The sequence below is a fragment of the Canis lupus genome, chromosome 16 (assembly GCF_048164855.1).
Source record: "Canis lupus baileyi chromosome 16, mCanLup2.hap1, whole genome shotgun sequence".
Lineage (NCBI taxonomy): Eukaryota > Metazoa > Chordata > Mammalia > Carnivora > Canidae > Canis > Canis lupus.
Window position 1 is genome coordinate 59,316,993 of NC_132853.1, and position 18,554 is coordinate 59,335,546.

The window sequence follows — 18,554 nt, forward strand, 5'->3', positions numbered from 1 at the left end:
CCATTTATTTGTGGCAAGTCATTTGCACAAGCGACGAAGGGCCACACAGGACTGGGGTATCACTAGCCCATTCTTTTGTCCCCATGGGCAGCAGGCCTGAGAGAACCACCGCCCCGCCCGGCCCCGGGGTGAGAGCCCGGCTGCTCTGACCCGATCTGAGAGCCTCAGATCTGCCCCTGCCTGGGGACCGCTGCGGTCGACGTCCTGGAGGAGAAGCTCTGCTGTGCGCCGTGACCCGCAGCCCCGCAGTGCACAGGGCAGCCGTCGCCACTGCAGGGCTCAGGATACAGCCTGAGCCCTGAAAAAACACGCAGTTTCTCTCTCTGTGACTTGGCACCAAAGAGCGACGTCGCTGTGGCCACAGGAAAAGTGTCCCACCCCGGGCTAATGAAGGCCCCGGCGCTGGGGTGTCCCGGGCACGGCCCCAGGTTCCTACGTCTCCCTGCCACAGACTCCGGCGCTGAGTTCTCTTCCCTAATTTCGAACCAGTGGGGTTAGGGGGCAGGCGGGGACAGGACTGGTGGTTTCCATGTCTCCAGATCGCCAGGCCCGTACGACGCTGCACCCCGTTCTCCTCTCCTCCCAGCCCCCGGGGCTGCGGGAAGGAAGCAGCAGCCATGTCCTAGGGCTAGCGGCGTGCACCTGCCACAGGGGACAGAGGACGGTGGCCCGCTTCTCTCCCTGCTGCTGGGGGGGGGGGGGGGGAGTCCCCTGCTCCCAGCCGCCCTGTAGCGACCTACTGTCTTCTGAGGCTGATTCCCCTTAAACCGTCCCATCCCATGTGTGTAAGTTAAAGGTCACTGGTCCCTTCGAAGATGGGGAAATTAGGACAGATGGGGAAGGGACACGAAAGCTTTCCGCAGCTGAGGCTTGGTTACTTTAGAAAGAAACGGGGCCGAGGAGCAGCCCGGGTGGCTCAGTGGTCTAGCACTGCCTTCAGCCCAGGGTGTGATCCTGGAGACCCGGGATCGAGTCCCACATCGGGCTCCCTGCACGGAGCCTGCTTCTCCCTCTGCCTGTGTCTCGGCCTCTCTCTCTCTCTCCCTCTCTCGAATAAATAAATAAAATCTTAAAAAAAAAAAAAAAAAAAGAAAGAAAGAAACGGGGCCGAGGATTCCAAATCTGCACCCCCCACCAGAGCAAATGGACTGTTTTATTTCATTTGCATGTTAATCTCCCCCCACCCCACCCCCCCAGGCCCTCCCGTCTCCTGGGCTCACCTGGGTGGTGCTCCCCCAGCCCCTGCAGCCCCTCTGGGGGGTGCACGCAGATATTATTCTTGGAGTAGATGATCTCCCCATCCAGGACGGAGGGGGGCCCGCCGCCGCCGCCCGGGGTGAGGGTCAGGAGGTCCGAGGCTTTGGAGGAGGCCCGGCGAAGGAGGCGGCCCAGAGACATTGCCGGGGGAGTGTTTCCATCCTCCGCACGCTTCGGCCCAGGCGGGGCTCGTCCAGACGTGGCTGTGGGAGAGGGATACAGACGAGGCGCCTCAGGCCAAGGTCATGGGCTTGGGCCAAGTGTCCTTGGTGCTGTGTCCTGCTCACACCAGGGAGCTTGAACTGGATGGTGGTCCCTAACCACCGTGTAGGGCACGCTCGGTTCTAGGCCGTGGCACCAGGGACGTTTGGGGCCAGGTCGTTCTTTGTGGTCGAGGCTACCCTGGCCTCCACCCACTGGGCGTCACCAGCAGTGCCTTTTCCACTGTGCCCACCAACAATGTCACCAGCCATTGCAAACGTCCCCCGGAGGCCAAACCATGCTGGTGAGAGCCACCCATCAGAGGGCTCTGCTCCCCCACAGCGATCTCGGAAAACCTCCAGACTTCTCTTTGCTCTGTTTTTACCCCTACGTCTATGCCAACAAGTCTCACCGTGCTTCCCAGGGAGAGTCCTCTGTCCTCCATCCCATCCTTCCCGGCCTCCTCCACCGCCCGCACCCTGTTGCCCCCAGGCCCAGCCTGATGTCCCGACATGCAATGGGTCATCTCAGCTGGGAAGGGTGTCACAAGCAGTATTTGAAGGACAGAGTCTGTCTACAACTTGTTCTTTAAAAAAAAAAATAAACGAGAAGGGTGCCGGGCCGGCGCTGTCGGAGGAACATGTGACTCTCGACCCCGGGGTCAAGAGTTCGAGCCCCACGTAGGGTGTTGAGATTACTTAAATAAATAAAAACTTTAAAAATAAATAAATAAAGGGTTCCTTGGGTGGCTCAGCGGTTTAGCGCCTGCCTTTGGCCCAGGGCATGGTCCTGGGGTCCAGGGATCGAGTCCTGCATCAGGCTCCCTGCATGGAGCCTGTATCTACCTCTGCCTGTGTCTCTACCTCTCTATGTCTATCATGAATAAAAAAAAAAAATAAATAAAATAAAGTTCTTAAAATAAATAAATAAATAAATAAACTAAAATAAAATAAAATAAAATAAACAAGAAATGAAAGGATGAGATCCAGTATATATACAGAACTCCTAGAGTCTCACTGACAAAAAGGAGCAGAATGATTCACAGAAGAGTTAACCAAAAAGCTGATAAAAAGGAAGAATTCTCAGGCTCAAACAAAAGCCCAACACCCAGTAGACAGGCTGAAGGCAATTTTTATTTGAGCCAAAGGCCCAACAATCCAAGGCCTAGGCTCTCGCTACATGAACCAGACGCTTCCCACTGGCCGAGCTCCCGAACGCAGACCACCACTGAGCCGTGGAAAGAGCCACGGGTGGGAGCGCAGAGCCACGCCTCCCTGGGTCAGAGAGGGCGAGTGTCTGAGACTCAGACCATCCCGGGAGGGGTGCGCGCCGGCTTCACCGGCCGGGGGCATCCGCAGAGGGACCTCACCTTCCCCTCTTGGGAGGAAAACAAATGAAGGTGGAAGCCAATGTGATAAAATTGTTGATGGATGAATATTAAAGGGATGAATAAATATGCAGCAGTGGAATCACTAAACTCTACCTCTGAAACTAAAAAAGAAATTAAATGAATAAATGAATACTCTGTTGTATGGTCCGTCCACTTGACGGAATATTATTCAGCCTTAAAAGGGGAGGACAGGGATCCCTGGGTGGCGCAGCGGTTTGGAGCCTGCCTTTGGCCCAGGGCGCGATCCTGGAGACCCGGGATCGAATCCCACGTCGGGCTCCCGGTGCATGGAGCCTGCTTCTCCATCTGCCTGTGTCTCTGCCTCTCTCTCTCTCTCTCTGTGACTATCATAAATAAATAAAAATTTAAAAAAAAAAGGGGGAGGACACTCTGACACCTGCTATGGCATGATGGGTCCTGAGGACACGGTGCTCAGTGAGGTCAGCGTCCACGGAGGACAAACGGCGTAGGATTTCACTTACACGGGGCCCCTGGAGTCGTCAGCATCATAGAGAGAGAACGTACAGGGGCCGGGGGAGCAGAGGGGATGGGGCGTTAGTGTTTTGGAGCCAGAGTTTCAGTTTGGGCCGATGACAATGTTCTGACACAGACAGATGGTGGTGATGGTCCCACAACAGTGTGAATGTACCTAATGCCACTGACCTTGCACTTAGCAAAGGTTAAGATGGTACGTTTTTATATCATGTATATTTTACCACAATGAAGCAAGTTTTTGAACCATCAAGTTACTTTGGGCTTACCGCGTTTTGTATGCTTCTCCCCAAATCCAGAGCCTTCCCTAAGTGAAGTTCTTTTTTTTTTCTTTTTTTTCTTTTTTTAAAGATTTTATTTATCCATTCATAGAGACACAGAGAGAGAGAAAGGCAGAGACACAGGCAGAGGGAGAAGCAGGCCCCATGCAGGGAACCCGATGTGGGACTCGATCCCGGGACCCCAGGATCACACCCCAGGCTGCAGGCGGCGCTAAACCGCTGTGCCACCAGGGCTGCCCCCTAAGTGAGGTTCTCTCTGCACAGGCTCTCGGGGTGGAAGGGCGGTCTCAGTGTGCCCTTGGCCGGTCCGGGGCCACGTCGATCCTCAGCCCACCTGGTTCTCTAAGGGCCCCTTCTGTGCCCCCAACTCTGTTCTCAGGTCTCCCCAAAAAGGGCATCAACTCTCCCAAGCACAGGATTCTTCTAACCGCTTCCTGCAGCCGGACAGCACCCTTCCCCTATCTGCATCTTTACCTAGAAAGATCCATCACTCCCTTCTCTCTACTCACTGAGGTTCCCAATATTGGCATCACCCTGAAAATCCCACCTGGGACCCTCACCTCCCCGGCCACAAGCCAAGGACGTCACTTGCTCTTGGCCACATCCGGGGCCCCGAATCCAGCGGCTCTCCCAAACCCACCCTTCTCAACACTTTCAATGACCCCTCAGCCCCTCAGCTTAGGGGGCGGCAAGCTGGTTCTGAGGAGCACCCGATAGTAATCATCTGTGTCCCACAGTGTGAAAGCCCCACAGACCGTAACCAGTAGGTGTGTCTGTGACCCAGTGAGACTTGGTTATTAGACACTCTGGCCTGAATCTCACAAATCTCCACGTGTCACACACTCAAAAAAACGCTCCTTTCAATTTTTTTCAACCATTTAGAAATACAAAACCCCATTCTTAGCTCGAAGGCTATAAAACAAGCAGAAGGCTTGAATTTGGCCCATGGGCTGCAGATAGCCGACCCCTCGGACCACTTTCTGGATAATCAGCTCCTTTCCACCCAAACCGCCAACAGGCAGCCTCTCTGGGAGGCCTTCCTGGCCTCTCCAGGTCGAGGGCATGTCCACTCGTTGTCTCTCACCCCCGGTTCTACTGTCTGAATTTCGAATGCACGCCACGGCGCGCAACACCCCTCGTATGAGAAACTCTTTAAAAAAAAAAAAAAAAAAACCGGGGCAGCCCCGGTGGTGCAGCGGTTTAGCGCCGCCTGCAGCCCAGGGCGTGATCTGGAGACCCTGGATCGAGTCCCACGTCAGGCTCCCTGCATGGAGCCTGCTTCTCCCTCTGCCTGTGTCTCTGCCTCTCTCTCTCTCTCTCTGCATCTCTATAAATAAATAAATAAAATCTTTAAAAAAAAAACAACACACGGGCACCTACACGTCACAACGTGCGTCGACCGTCCAACTATCTAGAAAAACTATATTGTTATTCTAAAGAAGATTCTGTTATCCAGAACATTTTTAGAATTCAAGAATCATTCCAGGATTACAAGGTCACTTAATGAACCGTACAAAAACAGAACTCTCTTCTTTCCAAGACCGTCGCTGCCCAGTAGAAATATAATTCGACCACATACAAAATTTCAAATATCCTACTAGCCACATTTCTTAAGAGTAAAGAGAAATGAGGAAGATTAATTTTGGTAATATACTTTCATTTAACTCATTATGTCCCCAACAGTATCATTTCGGCACATAATCAATATGAAAAAAATGATCGATGGGCTGCTTTACGTTCCCTGGGCCTGCAGACTCTGGTGTCTGTTTTGCATTAAGTGCATCTCAGTGGGGACCAGCCACATGGCAGGGCTCGTGGCCTCCGCGTGGGCGAGGCTGGAGCCCCATCTCCTGTGGGGCCTCCAATGGTATTCCTTACTTAATCCGTCTAACCGCCAGACTGGGCTGCAAACAACTCTCAGCTGATTCTAAAAACCAAACCGTCTTTTAAGTGAAGATGTTTGCCACCGTGGAGGATAATCAAAAGAATGTGCTGGAAGATTTGAAGGGGATCCCAAAATACCAGTGCTCACAATCCAGCATTTTCCCACACGCCAGACACGGATCTGATGCTCGGTGTCACTGCGGCTCTGGCAGCCGCGCAGCCTCCTTAAATGCGCGGTTTTGGAAACGAGAAAACAGGTGGCGAGCATTCAGGTCACTCAGTGAGCGGAAAAGCTTGGCACCCGAGACCTTTGTACTCTGTGCTCAGAGCTCGGCTCCCCTCCCACCCCAGCCACCCGGGCGGGCGGGGGACAGTCCCCCCAGCCCCAGGAGGCCGCGGCCTGGGGGTGTCCGTCAAACACCACCCGCAGGTATACGCACACTCTTCGGACACCTCTCACTTCTCCTCTAAGTGTGTTTGTTGCTCTGTGAGCCAATTTCGTTGAAATTAGACCTGGTTCCCAACCTCTGCTCTCTATCAAACTGCACTTGGAGAGAGTCCTTGACCTATTTTTTAATGCTTTTTGTTATTGTTAAGTAGGAAACAAGCTCAGAGAAGTATAAAAAACATCAATTCCTTCAATCACGGGACCTGAAACCATTGCGTGTTTTCCCCTATGTTCCATGTCTACCTTAAAGAAAACCAGAGATTCCCCGCTGGGATGACACGGGGTCTTTCTTTCAGTCATAGTATCACACGTGCATTTTCCAACGTGTTAATGAGTTGAAGTGTGTGTCCCCCCCAGCCCCCCCAATCATATGTTGAAGCTCGAACCCCCAGCACCTCCGACTGAATGGAGACAGGTCTTTACGGGAGTGATTAAGTTGGAATTAGGCCATTAGGGCAGCTAGTGTCCTTTAAAAAAGAGGAAATTTGGAGGTAGACAAGGTGTCCAGAGTGGGGCACAGATCCAGGAGAGGCGACGTCGTGACACAAGCCACGCAGATGTGAATCTCGGAGGAGAGCGGGAGGGAGAGGGGGGCTGCGGGCAGCAGCAGGGAAGGGCCAGCGGGGAAGGGGCCAGGTGGGGTTGGGCGGCGGGCAGCACCCAGGGGAGCCGAGTGGGAGGAGCAGGGCGGGGTGGGGGGAGGCTGCAGAAGCTCCCCTGCTGGATGGGGGGCCCGGCGGCACAAGGATGTGAACGGTCCCAATGCCATAAAACCGCACACTTCAGAATGGCCTGAGTGGTCACCATGCTACGGATACTTTACTGGGATGAAAAATAAGAATAGTGGAAACTAGAGAGGGATATATTGACAACTCTCTGTACTTTCTGCCTTTTTTTTTTTTTTTTGTAAAAGTAAAACCCTCTAAAAAATACAATTAATTTAAAAAAAAAAAGGGTGGAGACCAGAAGACATGCACCCAAAGAAGCCAGGCTGAGGGTGGACTCGTGGATGGAGGCAAGAGACAGGCAGGGAGCTAAGGCAGGACGAGCGACGGCAGGGTGACAAAGGGAGCTCGGATGTCCAGGCCGAGGGAAGCTGCCAGCAGCAATGCCAGGGCCTGGCAAGGGCTGCACAACCTGCCGGGGATCTTCCCGGTGTCCTTGAATCCACAAGATGCATGACCTTGAGTGCTCCTTACTCACAACCTGCAGAGCAGTTTAGGCCCACGACCCTAGGGACCTGGTGTCCCACGGGGGCGGGAAGGAGCAAAGACAGCCACCCCTCCCGGGAGACCAGAAAGCTGTGCTCCAGAAAGTCTTCCTGGGCACGGAACTCTGAGCTGGTAGGAGGCCCAGGTCCCCTTCCATGGATCCGGGGTCTTCCTCCGGCCGCGTATTACTTATTCTCATCATACCTCGCACAGAGTGGGGGGGAGGGCAAAACCATCTTGAAACGCCGTCCGCAGAGATCCAAAGACACACAAAACCAGCTCGAAAGGGAGCAGAGAGGAGCCGGCAGCCAGGGACAGCTCCCCGACTTCCTCCAGCAAGGACTCGGAGTTAATTGAAATCAAAATAGCAGCCGAGATGCTCAAAAGCACTTTGTACCAATATTACAGAGCCTGTCCCCCAATCCCGAGAGGAAGGGGGATAGAGAGGCAGCTCAAGGTAGATCCTTGGACGACAATAAAAACGTCATTTTCCTCTTTTGCGTTCACTTAATATTTCTACTTTAAGATGGTTATACCCGTGTCACTCTTGTGGGTTTTAGATCTAAGCTCCTGAGTCCAAGACATCTCTGAGAAGTCCCCTGGTGAATGACGTGTCTACAGAATGCCACCTTCAATCAAGATCCACACGCTCTGTTTTTGCTGATGGAAAGGACAGCAATGCCAGCCTGCTGGCACACGGAGGAACAGAAAGATGGACTAAGGCCAAGATCTAGAATGAGCATCAGTTTGGGTGCACAAAAAAAAAAAAAAAAAAAAAAAAAAAAAAGTAATGATTTTAAAAGGTATAAAGTAAAAAATGCCAGTGCTGGTTTCTAGCCATCTGGGACGTGATCGCAAGCTGAGCTCTGTGCTGTTGTGAGTGGTCGGCAACTGAGGTTGGGCCAGATTTTTGCAAAATAGGCTAGTGTGTAATTCGAAAGGACAGAACAACTTGGCCTCCCCTCAAAACACACACATGCTCGTGACACGGGGCTCCCCCCAGCAGAAAGCCCTCTCTGCTCCGCAGCATCCCCAGCACCTTTGAGAACTGTGGGTTCTCGGCACACCCCCATCGCAGCCTACGGGGTAAGGGGCACTGGGGGCCCAGGAGAGGGGTTTGGGGGTGGCTGGAGAGCGGGGATCCGGGAAGCGGGGAGGTGGGCAGGTGTTTATTTCGCAGTCCAGTCTGGAACTGGCCGTGCTGCTGGGCCGGGGCCAGGGGGCAGCAGGCCTCCACCAACCGCACTGGCTCCTGGACGGACGCCCCCGGAGCACCTGCCACGACCCGGGCCTGAAGCAGCTGAGGCCTCGGTAGCTCAGGGGGCTCTGCTCTGACGTGTACAGGGGCGAAGTGGAGACGCCCCTGCCCGGCATTCAATCCCCCGGAGCTGGGCATTTATACCTGAGGAAGAGCCGTCCTGCACAGACAGAGACGGAGGCAAGGTCACCCACGAGCCAGCCGGAAATGAGCCACCCGTGGATCAAGAATTGGCCCCCTCGGAAAAGACACCAGTCACCCGTGTGCCTCCTTCAGAAAGCACGTCCAGCCCACGCGCGTGGTTGCCCACGGCTGCTGCTGCTGCTGCAACAAATCGCCACACGTTTCTCAGCTTAAAGCAACACAAATAAAGTAGCTCACAGTTCTGGAGGCCAGGAGGGCTCCCCGGGGCTCCCCAGGCTCAAACCCAGGGCTGACTCCCTTCCGGCGCCTCTGGGGGAGAATCTGTTTCCCTGCCGCTTCCAGCCTCAAGAACCCGCCCGCAGCCCTTGGCTCATGGCCCTCCCTCCACCCTCAAAGTCGGTGGTGGCCACTCAGGTCCTCCCCCATCACATGGCTCTGACACTGACCCTCTGCCCCCTTCTTCTGCTTTTAAGGACGCTGGGATGACACCAGTCCCATTGGATAAGCCAGGACAATCCCCCCGTCTAGGGCAGCTGATGAGCAACCTTAGTGCCACATCACCTAACCTCATCCCTGGTGCCCGGGGTCCAGGCGTGGACCTCTTTGGGGACCATTCTGCTGCTGACGACACCATGGTGAGGACATGGTAGAGACTGGACATCTAACTCCCCCACCGACTGTCAAATCCCCACGCAGAGCAACCACGTTTTAGGCAATATGATAAGGACCCAGGCCTAGAGCCAGGTGAGAGGGGGACATGCGCCCCCATGTCCCTCTGGGAGCAGCAAGACGGGTCAGAGGAAAGCTGCACACTCACGCCAGTGCCTGCCCTTGGCAGCCTTCTCTGCCCAGAGCCTTGGTTTCCTGTCCTGGTCATAAAAGGCCCCAGCAGTTGCCAAATAGAAAAACAAATAGGAGCAAAGGTACAAAGTTCTCTTCTAGAACCTTCCCAGGAAGGCCAAAGAAATAGGGCAGCCTGAGCCACCCTAAGAGGCACGAGCTTGACTTTCCCTGTTCGCTGCTCTGAGCTGCACACCTGCCTCGGGCCACCCTGGCTCGGGGCTGGGATGCAGCTGTCGGCAGGGCAAATGGGGTCCCGGCACCTCACGGGCTGCCAGTCCCTGCAGCCCACACCCGTCGTGACAGCCGCTCACGGCAGCGGGGGGAGGCGGGTCCGGAGCGGGGGGGCGGGGGCTGGACACTAAAGGGAACCTACGGTGGGACGAAGCCCACCTGGCCCTGTCACCGTCCGACTGCTCAGGAGCAGTAAGCCCTGAGCTCCGGCCACCTGGCATGTGGCAGCCAGAAACCGGTTCCTCTGCTTTGCTCTCAAAGCCGGATCAAGGATCAACACGGGGAACAGGCGATGCTGTTTAAACAGGAGCCAGACACACGAAAACATGGATTGTTTTCCCCACACACAACATCTGCTGCTACCACACCTCGGAGGAGACCCCAGCTCTCTCTCCCTCCCCAGGACCAGGCGTGCACGCCATGTCCTTCGGGGAAGCCCCAGCTTGGTGGTTCAAAGGGTGATGTGGACCCTGCAAGTAGTCGGGGCCAGGGCCCCGATCTGTGGGGTGCACGATGTGGGGAAGTTGGGTCTTCCAAGTCTCATCGTCCAGACAGGACACCTGGGGGCGGGCCCGACCCGTCCTCTCTGCTGTGCTGCACCTCACACGCGTCGGTTCCACGTGGCTGCCGTGCCGGGATTATTGTAGAAGAGAAAGGTGTCCCCGGCACATACATCACATCCAGGATCCCCATTGAAAAGACGGTCACCCAGAAACAGGGTCGCTGTGGGCGGGGCCTCTCTGCATGCAAGGGAGGCGGCCCGAGGAGCCAACTTGTATTTAAAATGAAGAAACAGAGCTTAGGGGTCCAGAGACCCCAGCGCTGGAGGCTTGGACAACGGCCACCAGGAAAGGCCCTCTGACAGGCCGAGAGGACAAGACAGTCACAGACACCCGGGGGGGGGGGGGGGAACCAGCTTCACTGTTTCCGCTGTCCAGCTGTCACTTTGATTATCACCTACTCCCTGGAAAACCCCAAGGCCTCTGCCTCTCAAGCAAGAGACCATCTGCTGTTTGTGCCCCCTTGACAGCAAATACCATAACAGTTATTTCCTCCCCAAAGAGCCGAGGCGATGGGGCCTGGGAGATGAAACTGACCTTGCAGATGAGCCAGGATCGAGAAACAAGGAAGGACTGAACCCCCAAAAAAGCAAGGAAAGGTGCAAATCCAGCCAGGAAGCTGACAGCTGACCTGCAGCGGGTTAGGTGCACCTGACGCTACGTCGCTCCTGTAAACTTTCATACAGAGAGGTGAGGTGCTCTGTCCGTGGAAAAGGAGAATCGAATGCACCACAAAACAAAAATAAAATGGGGTGGGGGTGCGGGGGGGGGATATATTGACAATATCCCTGAAGAGCAATGCAGTTGATCTTGCCCAGGGAAAGCTTTTTAGTCACAGAAATTGAAAAGCGAAAGAGTGTAAAATGACATCCGTTAAGCGTGCCCTTTGCCCCAGTTTCAGAAAGCCAGAGAGTGTAATGACCAATTTATCAGGCTATTGAATTCAGGGTCACTCGGTGTGGAAAACCAGCACATAAACCAAAGTGTGCAAGTGAGTGCAGACACGGGCTCGGGCTGCACTCCGATCGATTATGGTGGTTTCTCCAGTAGCCAATCCAGAGAGAGCACGGAAGACCCCGCCACACCTGTGTACCTGCAGTCAGGTGGGTCCTTACTGGTGGCTCATCACATTCATCAACTTTAAACACCTGGACAGGGGCACCTGGTGGCTCAGCGGTTTAGCGCCTGCCTTTGGCTCAGGGCGTGATCCTGGGGTCCCTGCATGGGGCCGGCTTCTCCCTCTGCCTGTGGCTCTGCCTCTCTCTCTGTCTCTCATGAATAAATGGATAAAACCTTAAAAAAAAAAAAAAAAACACCTGGACAGACTGGCTGCCCAAGGCTCAGCAAGAGAAGGGCCTGCCATCCCGGCTGGTGACAGCTTCGGGGGCATCCCATGGAGTCTTCTGGGGGCTGGACCTTGCTCCTCTCTGAGGATGGCTATATTGGTTCAGAAGACGCAGTAAAAGACGAGCTTCAGAGCCGATATCACTAGACAGCTCATCAGAATAGATTTATTAAAGACGCAAGATCCAGTGCCAAGGGGCGCACAGGTGGTCAACAGCAAAAACCACCACGACTGAAGTGAAAGGAAGAAGACGTCTTACGCCAGCTCCCTGAATTGGGGGGCAGGGGTGGTGGAGAAGGAGACTGCAGACTTGTGCTTTCTCTTCCGTGCACGGGGCTCATCAACGCTCATCGGTATTGTACAAATATAACACAACGATGTACGATACCATGTACATCAATAAAAGCCACGTGGGCCCCAGCTGCTACAGTTGCCTCACTGTCAAGGGGCAAGCCCGTCCTCTTGTCCTCCCCCCAGCTGTCCCACAGTATGAAACCACCTGGCCGGGACACCTGGGGGGGCTCAGGGGTTGAGCCTCTGCCTTTGGCTCAGGGTGTGATCCCGGGGTCCTGGGATCGAGTTCCATGTTGGGCCCCCCTTGAGGAGCCTGCTTCTCCCTCTGCCTGTGTCTCTGCTTCTGGGTGTCTCTCATGAATAAATAAATAAAATCTTAAAAAAAAAAAAAAAAGAAGCCACCTGGCTAATCTTACATGAGAGGATTCAGGCCCATAAAAATTCGGGCTGGGGAGGAGGGGGCAGTGGACCAGGTAAAATCTCTACTTGAGATTTGTGTTGCCAGACAAGCTGGTGGCCGTGGTCCCTGAACAGTCAGCCAAGTTACAGAGCAAAGAGCGTGAATTGACCTACGTGGTGAATACCACTTCTGCACAGATCGGCCTCACGCTGGACAAACCACATACACAAGGAACTAAAAAAAAAATCAAAATGTTTTGACGAATTTTGCTAAACGGGATAAATCCAAATGATGGTCATTAATAAATTTTTTTAAATTTTTTTTAAATAAATTTTTAAAAAGTAACAAACACTTGGTACGTGCCGGGCACTAGGTGCTTTGGATGGTCATTGCCTCTGAGGCAGGTAGAACCATCTTTGCTGTACAGATGGGGAAACTAAGGCACAGGGGAATTAAGCCGGTACAGTGCACCGGGCTAGGTATCTGAACCCGGCAATCTACTTCGGAGGCCACGTTTGCAAGCGCTGCACGGAGCCACCCCCAAACCAGGGCAGCGAGACCTGTGCAAACAGGTGGGCTGCGGAAACCTGACCGCTGTCTTCTCAAATGCCTTTATACAAGGCCCGGGAGGTTGTTTCTGGACGAAAGAGAACAGTTATTAGCAGCCAGTGGTGACATGGGATTCGTCTCCACTCCTTTGCTTTTTATCAATCATAAGGCAGAGCGAACCATGTTGTCTTGGCTGCAAAAAGAGGGGTCAGGAAGAGCGTGTGCACGTGAACAGCAGGTGTCCGTTACAGGGGAGGAGGCGGCGTGCGCCGCCGTTTCTGGGGTGGGAGCCTCCTGGGCCTGAGGCCTCCAGTTCTGTCCTAGGTGCATGAACTTGGGGAATCTACTTCTCTAAGGCTCAGGGCTCCCATCTGTAAAATGGGGATAACCTCAGTCCTGACTTTACGGGCTTGTTTTTAGGATTAAGTGAATTCACTTAATAATAATCAGAAAGTTCGTACACAACAACCATCACTGCTGAAGGTTCTTAAAATTCCACTGATGAGAACTTTCTTCAGCTATCCTGAGATTCTGCTCGCCACGAACAGTCCACAAGCCACAGAGAACACAGTGAGTGCGTTTGGCACACATGTGCCTCCCCAGACCAAGAAGGGGCAGCTGTTCCTAAACCCTCTGGTTACCACCCCAAGGACATCCCTGCTTTAATAATCCTTTCGTTTGCCAAAGTTTTCCTGGTTCTTAAAAGCCTCTGATGGTCACTAATCAATTAATTGTTAATATTTCTAACGAGGAATTTCTAAAACTAACACACAGATTTCTGAAAGTTCTCTAATCAATCGATGGCAGACTGGGAATGACTTGTAGGATCTGGGCTTCTGCAACCCACTGTTTGATGGCCCCCTTCCTCACATGGCCACTGTTTTTTTTTTTTTTGTTTTGTTTTGTTTTTTTAATTTATTTATGATAGTCACACACACAGAGAGAGAGGCAGAGACACAGGCAGAGGGAGAAGCAGGCTCCATGCACCGGGAGCCTGACGTGGGATTCGATCCCAGGTCTCCAGGATCGCGCCCTGGGCCAAAGGCAGGCGCCAAACCGCTGCGCCACTCAGGGATCCCACATGGCCACTTTTGACAACCATTTCTTACTTCCAGATACAAGAATTGGGGCCTTCAGGTGGTAGAGGAAGGTCCCTAAGACCACAGGGAGGACCTGCCCAGCTTGTCCCCCGAATTTGGGGAGGCAGGTAAACAAACTTGAGAGTGGGGGACGGGGAGGGGGGGTGGCGCAAGACGAGATATGTCGTTTCCATCTCCGGAACAGAATCTGAACTAGATTGTGGCCAACATATGACACCAACTTCCGAGTGTGGGAATCACAGGATTTCAAGATTCACCGGCTCCTGGCAGGGTTGCTTAGGTTATATTTAGCAATCTTAAATTGCCTTTTTTTTTTTTTTCCTCCTTTTTTTTCCCCCCTACTCTTTCTTTCTTTCTTGGGCCTAAAGGAAGTGAGTTTCCTGACATGCGGTTCTCACAGCCAGCCCACCGACCCAAGGCCCAGCGACGCGGACCGTGTGCACGCTGCTGGGCTGCAAGGCACCCACTTCGGGGGGCTGGGGGTGCGCGCGGAGGCCCCTCCAAGTTCTCGTTCGCGTGCTCCGACCCTACAGCCAGACAAAGACCGCAAGTTGTCGGGTCCACGGGCCCACGCAGGCGGGGGCGAGTCTCCCCGGGTGGGGTCCACTCCCGGTGCGCCGCGGGGGGTCCCCAGGGGGCTTCTGCGTGATTGGGGGGCTCCCCCCGCCCCGCCCCGGCCCGGGCCCGCGCCCCTCCCGGCCCCGCCGCTGCAGGCCCAGCGCCCCGCGGCGCCCCCTCCCCGCCCCGCAGAGGGGGCGCCGCCCGGTCCCCCGCGGCCCCCTCGGGCTCCGCCGCCGCATCCCCTGCCCGAGCCCCGATACCCACCCGGGTCCCGCAGCGGGGGCCGGATTCGCGCCGGCTCCCGGAGCCTCCGTCGCCGCCGCCGCCGCCGCCGCCAGTGAGGCGCGGTGGGGCGGGGATGCGCGGCGAGGCCCGGCCCCCGGCCCGCCCCCTCGCGCCCCGCCCGCCCGGCCCCTCGCCAGGCCCCTCGCCGGGCCCACCCGGACCCGCCCCCGCCGCCCGCTTGACCCACCCGGGGCCGGCCCGCCCCGGCCCGCTCCGGCCCCCCGCCCGCCCCAGCCCAGCTGCGACCCCATCCAGCCCCTCGGTTCGCCCCGATCCTGCCCCAGCCACCTCGCGCCCTGGGGACCCGCGTCCCCTGCCCTGGGCCGTCCTGATTGCGGGTCCCAGGGCCCGCCCCCCCCCGCAGTGAAGGCGGCCCCCCTGGGCCGCTCCCCGTGCGCCCTCTCCATCCTCCGTTTGCGCCTCTCCTCTTTGGGGCAAGGAGGGGGATCACCCATCGCCCACCCGAAGGCCCTTGAGCATCCCTCCGCTCCCCCCCCCCCGGGGGCCCCAGGTCTGCGGATGGATGGGCGGGCTCCAGGCTGCACCCCCACCCACCCCCCACCCACCCCGCGGGGGTGCTCCGGAGCCCCTCACGCCCCCACCTCGGCCTGCCCCGGGGTTCGGGGCACTGAGCGGTCGCGGGTCCCCGGGACATCGGAGCTGCCTGGCTGGACGCTCGTGGGTGGGCACGGTTGTCGCTCTGCAGCCCCCGAGCCAGGCGGGACGCAGCCCGGACTTAGAGACGGAGAAACTGTTTATGTCTCCATGTGTCTACACGGGTGGGTGCTGCGCGCCTCCAGCGCGGCGGTGGCACAAAGGCCGCGTCTCCGCGCCGCCCGCGCCGGCCCCGCGCGTGGTCCCCGCCCGCCGGATGTTGACGGCGTCGCCTAGCAACGGGAGATGGCGGAGCCGGGCGGGTAAGCGGAGGGCTAGGGTCTCCGCGCCCCCACGCCTCCCCCTTGCGCTCACGCCCTTTCCCCCCGCGCCTCTGCCGCGTCCATCCCCCCTTCCCGCCTCCCCGGCCCCCCCAGCCCTGCGCGCCCCTCTGCTCTGCGGTCCCTTTGTCAGCTCCGGTCCCCTCCCTCTCTCCGCTTGCTTTGGCCGCTGGGCTCTCAAACCCGGGGCTGGCTCGGCCCGCAGTAACCATGGCAACCAGGATGCTTGGCCCTGCATGCCCCGGAGAGTTCCTGTCCTTTGAAATAAAGCAGGAGGGCGCAGGGGCTGGTGGCAGGGTCTCTACCTGACTCCATCTCTGTGTGCGGGGGACCTTCACCGAGGGGCTTCCTGACCGTGGGGACCTCGCCCCTTCCTCTGCTGCCCCCAGGCCTGCGACGCGGGGCTGGGGACAGAAACTGTCTTAATGGGACACCTGGGTGGCTCAGCAGTTGAGCATCTGCCTTCCGCTCAGGTTGTGATCCTGGGGTCCCGGGATGGAGTCCCGCACCTGACTCCCTGCAGGGAGCCTGCTTCTCCCTCTGCCTGTGTCTCTGCTTCTCTCTGTGTGTCTCTCATGAATAAATCAATAAAATCCTTTTCTAAAAAAGAAATAATTTTACCTTAGGCGTTTCAGTAGTGTTCCACTTTTTTTTTAAAAAGATGGGTTTATGTAAACTGACATGGAAAGAAGTCCAGGTTATATGAAACGAAAAGACTAAATGGAAAACAGTATGTAGAGTTGTGATCTCTAATTGTGTGTGGGTTTACAGGCGTAGAAAAATATTTGAAAGAATGTTCCATTAAATCTTTTACTACTAGTGGTTATCTTGAGAAAGGGAGGGAAAACCACAGAGGATTTTCATTATCTGTGTCACACATTTGTGTATTAGTTTGACTTTTTTTTTTAAAGGAGCTTGTATTTTTTTAAAAGATTTTATTGATTTATTCATAAGACACACAGAGAGAGGCAGAGACACAGGCAGAGGGAGAAGCAGGATCCCTGCAGGGAGCCCGATGTGGAACTCGATCCCAGGACCCCAGGGTCACACCCTAAGCCGAAGGCAGGCCCTCAACCGCTGAGCCACTTAGGCGTCCGGAGCTTGTATTTTTAATTACGAAAAAGTAATTTTAAGAATGTAAATCATGACATTCTTGTACTATCTAAAATCATGGAGAAACCAACCAAGAGTCTCTAGAGTAGTCACTTTTGTGCAACTTTCTCTTAGTCTATATTTCTGTTCCCCAGTTTGGCCCCAGACACAAGTTTATTTAAGGTGACTTTTCTGTTATCCTATACTTGTGCTGTTCCCTGAATGTTTCCATAATTATTTTTCATGCATTCATGGAGCAACTCTTTGGTGGCACTCCCTCCCTCCATGTGACAGGCATGATCTAGTATTTGGACAAAGTCATGGCCAACTGCCTGGAGGGGAGGCAGATCATGAGCAAGTAAATAAGAATATATCCAGACACCGGGAGGTGACAAATGCCAAGAGAAAGAACACTGTTATTTGAAACTGTTAAACTGTATTTCTGCAACCAGGTCTCAGCTGGAAGGTGAATCAACTTCTGAAGAAGAAGAGGCCCAGAATCATGAAGGCGACAGGGTAAGGTTCCCTGTGGGGTGGGCTGTGCTGGGCTTGTCTTGACTAGGAATTAAGGAGTTAAGAGCTGTTCAAGAAAACCGTAGGGGGATCCTATGCTTTGCACTAGAACAGACTCGGCCCCGTTGCTGGTGGCTGGTCGGGATGTCCTGTGTCTCCTGCTCAGATCACCCCGAGGTTTTCAGAACTCAGGTTCTGTAACAAAGGACGCCAAAAAATTACAAACACTGGAAGGAAAAGATAAAGCACGGAGCATAACCTCTCAGGGACACGCAGGCCTGTGCGGATGCAGTTCTCCCGCCGTATAATTACACGACTAAGAGCAGAACTACTCGGGAGCCTGTGCCTGTGTTTCCTGACTTCTCCCCCCCACCCCGCCCCGCCACATATCTGCAGGTGTCACCCACTGGGAAGAGCAGTGACCAGGACGATGACGAGGCTGTTGGTGCTGCCGAACTTTCTGAAGAGGAAATTACAGCCTTTGAGGAAGTCACAACGGAAGGAGAAATTGAAAGCGAGGGGGAAGTGGAGACGGACGGGCAGGTGGAAACGGAGAAGGAACCTGAGTTCGAAGGGGGATTCGAATCCAATCTCGAAACCGTATCCCTCGAGGAGAAAGCCAGTTCCATGGATCTGGCTTATTCAGAAGTCGGTGGCTGGGAGGAGGCCGAAGAGGAAGTGGGCCCCACGTACCCATTTGAGCAGATAAGGAGGGAAGGCGTTCCCAAAGACAGAGACGCCCCCCATCCATCAGAGGCCAGAGATTCGAGGGACCTCTCCACGCAGCCATCCCAGCGGGCAGTAGGCTCATCCGAGCAAGCAGGCCCAGACGCTTCTGGAGCCAGGGCTAGCAGATCGGTAAGGGCCCCGGGGTCTATCTTATCAAAGTGTTTACTGTGGTTTGTCACCCTACGTGAGGGATTGCAGGGCATATTCTAAAACCAAACTGCAATCTCTGTTGGAAATTTCTAAGCAGACTTGGGTCTCAGGCCCCACTGTTGAATGCCAAGGGTTCCTGGGCCTTTCTTTGGTGTTCCCAAGCCCAAGGTAGGGGACGTTCCATGTAAGGGCATCCAGGTTTCTGGTCTCCAGAACAGCACCGTCCAATGGCACTTCCCATGGTGATGGAAATGCTCTTTATCTTTACTGTCCCACATGGTAGCCATCAGTCACAAGGGGCGACACAGAGCACTCCAAATGTGGCCTGGGAGATGGCAGAACTGAATTTTTAATGAAGATTCTAATGAACTTAAATTTATATAACTGCCTGTTGCTACTGG

At 55.1% G+C, this 18,554-nt stretch overlaps 2 protein-coding genes across 2 annotated transcripts in view; one reads left to right on the forward strand and one right to left on the reverse strand.

Moving 5' to 3' along the window:
* Positions 1–14,789, reverse strand: part of TBC1D16 (TBC1 domain family member 16) — a 67,775-nt gene extending 52,986 nt beyond the window's left edge. Inside the window, exons 1-2 of the mRNA XM_072782154.1 lie at positions 14,714–14,789; positions 1,221–1,460 (exon numbers count right to left, since the gene is read on the reverse strand). Coding sequence (XP_072638255.1) covers positions 1,221–1,398 — 178 coding nt within the window. The 5' untranslated portion in view covers positions 1,399–1,460; positions 14,714–14,789. The remainder of the gene's footprint in view (positions 1–1,220; positions 1,461–14,713) is intronic.
* Positions 14,790–15,571: 782 nt separating this feature from the next.
* CCDC40 (coiled-coil domain 40 molecular ruler complex subunit) overlaps positions 15,572–18,554 on the forward strand; it is a 40,036-nt gene continuing 37,053 nt past the window's right edge. Inside the window, exons 1-3 of the mRNA XM_072781892.1 lie at positions 15,572–15,651; positions 17,214–17,277; positions 17,671–18,132. Coding sequence (XP_072637993.1) covers positions 15,635–15,651; positions 17,214–17,277; positions 17,671–18,132 — 543 coding nt within the window. The 5' untranslated portion in view covers positions 15,572–15,634. The remainder of the gene's footprint in view (positions 15,652–17,213; positions 17,278–17,670; positions 18,133–18,554) is intronic.